The sequence below is a fragment of the Montipora capricornis genome, chromosome 14 (assembly GCF_036669925.1).
Source record: "Montipora capricornis isolate CH-2021 chromosome 14, ASM3666992v2, whole genome shotgun sequence".
NCBI lineage: Eukaryota > Metazoa > Cnidaria > Anthozoa > Scleractinia > Acroporidae > Montipora > Montipora capricornis.
In genome coordinates, this window is record NC_090896.1 from 33,659,274 (window position 1) to 33,660,984 (window position 1,711).

The 1,711-nt window shown below is 40.3% G+C and overlaps 2 protein-coding genes across 2 annotated transcripts; both read right to left on the reverse strand.

Moving 5' to 3' along the window:
* Positions 1-392: 392 nt before the first annotated feature.
* On the reverse strand, positions 393-860 carry LOC138031894 (TNF receptor-associated factor 6-like). Its single transcript, XM_068879505.1, has one exon. It carries the CDS (start codon positions 858-860, stop codon positions 393-395), a length of 468 nt encoding a protein of 155 aa, XP_068735606.1.
* Positions 861-866: 6 nt separating this feature from the next.
* Positions 867-1,451, reverse strand: LOC138031895 (TNF receptor-associated factor 5-like). The gene has a single exon (XM_068879507.1). The coding sequence runs from the start codon at positions 1,449-1,451 to the stop codon at positions 867-869; it is 585 nt and encodes a 194-aa protein (XP_068735608.1).
* Between the last annotated feature and the right edge of the window lie 260 nt (positions 1,452-1,711).

Consider the following 1,711-nt stretch of genomic DNA (forward strand, 5'->3'; position numbering starts at 1 on the left):
CCAAAATTCAAAGACACAACGGATAGATCTCGTGGCTTTCAAGGGCGGTCACATAGAGAGAAACTTGTTGCAACGTTTGAACATTCCTTCTATAGACATAGGAGAACATGGGTGCCCTAAATATGTCGATATGCTAAAAGCCGGTCACCAGCCAAAAAGGAATTGCTGACAACATGCAGTAGGAAGCCATTTTCACTGCGCGACAGAGGAATGTTATGCTTTTTTCAAGTGGATAAAACAGCGACTAGAGGAGCGTAAACACAAGAGTAGATTAAAAAAACCAACCACATAAACAATTAAAAGTATTCATCTGTATGTTTCGTTGCGTATTTATTAAACGTACACGATTATTACACAACAGTAAAAAATCTGTTATCTGAACTCTTTCTGTATTATGTTTTCTGTCTAATGTGGTCAAATTCGGCTCGAATCAACATTCTATCGTCTTTAACATATCTTACATCAGATAAAACTGTTATTGGCGCAAATTCCATGTATCCGTAGCCTTTATGGTTTCTTTCGACGGTCGGTCTGCGGAATGCTAGAAGATCTTCATTGTCGACTTGGAACGTCTCGGTGATGTGTTTGGGAGCACTTGACTGTGACGATTGATCTAGAAGGGTTAGGGTGATGTTTCCCTTGAATGGCCATTGTAGTCTGTCATCGAAATTACCTGACATCACGTGAACGAATAAAGCAATCTGTTCCCCCTTTCCCGAGTCTACTCCATTCAAATTAATCCTCAGGCAAAATTTGTAACCATTTTCAAGAGCCATAGAAAAGCCAGGAGAATGTAAAGCCGGAGTTAAACCCCTTATCGCTTCTCGTCGAAGCCGGCCCACACCGTAAATTTCCCACATGTAAAATTATTTACAAACGTGCGGATGAGTCCCCGAAGCTCGGACACTGCGCCAAAGGTCTGATATGGTCTGTTTCATGTCGGACACTTCACTATTTCGGGCCTGTTCTGACATTCGAAAAGCTTTGACCATGTCAGACAAGTGAGCAATCATCACACTGTGAACATGTTCATTTACATCTACCCTAAGGCCAGTGAACTCGCAGCCAACCACGTTAAACGGACACTTGATTTGAATAGCAGGACATTCATTTTCAAAATGTTCATCCACTTTACATTTCGGTATATTACTTTGACCGCAATTCACACATTTAGTGGGATAGTATGTACATTCCTCGTCGTAGTGGACTTGCAGATACTTCCACTTTACTTTTATCGCGCAAAATCTGCAAGCTGTTATCCTTTCGATGCAATGTTCCATGACGTGAGTTGAGATCTCTCTTTTGGCCATGTTCATTCCACACTCATTTGGACAATCTCTAAGAACAAATTCACACTTCGACAGATGAGTTTCTAGATCACTGAGGCGGCCTTTCCATGTACAGCCTGTCGTTGTCTTGAAGCGACAGAAGACTTGGCGATTCATCATCATTTTGTTGACAAAATTATCAACATGTAGCTGCGATTCGTTCATACATATAGCAGAGAGCGGTTATCGCCACATTTCGATTTTCGTCTGACACTGTTTCCTTTAATTTAACAACATTTGAACGATGTTATTTAAAAACTATTTATGTCAATTTAACCAGATCACCTTCGATAGCCCTCTTGGGTTATTTTTTTTGTTTCGAGACCATCGCATCCATAATGTTAGAAAGAATTAACATTAAACAAGTGTTGTTTTAATATCGT

Coding starts and splice junctions, on each gene's coding strand:
- LOC138031894 (XM_068879505.1), bottom strand. CDS start 860: ATGTGGGAAATTTACGGTGTGGGCCGGCTTCGACGAGAAGCGATAAGG.
- LOC138031895 (XM_068879507.1), bottom strand. CDS start 1,451: ATGATGATGAATCGCCAAGTCTTCTGTCGCTTCAAGACAACGACAGGC.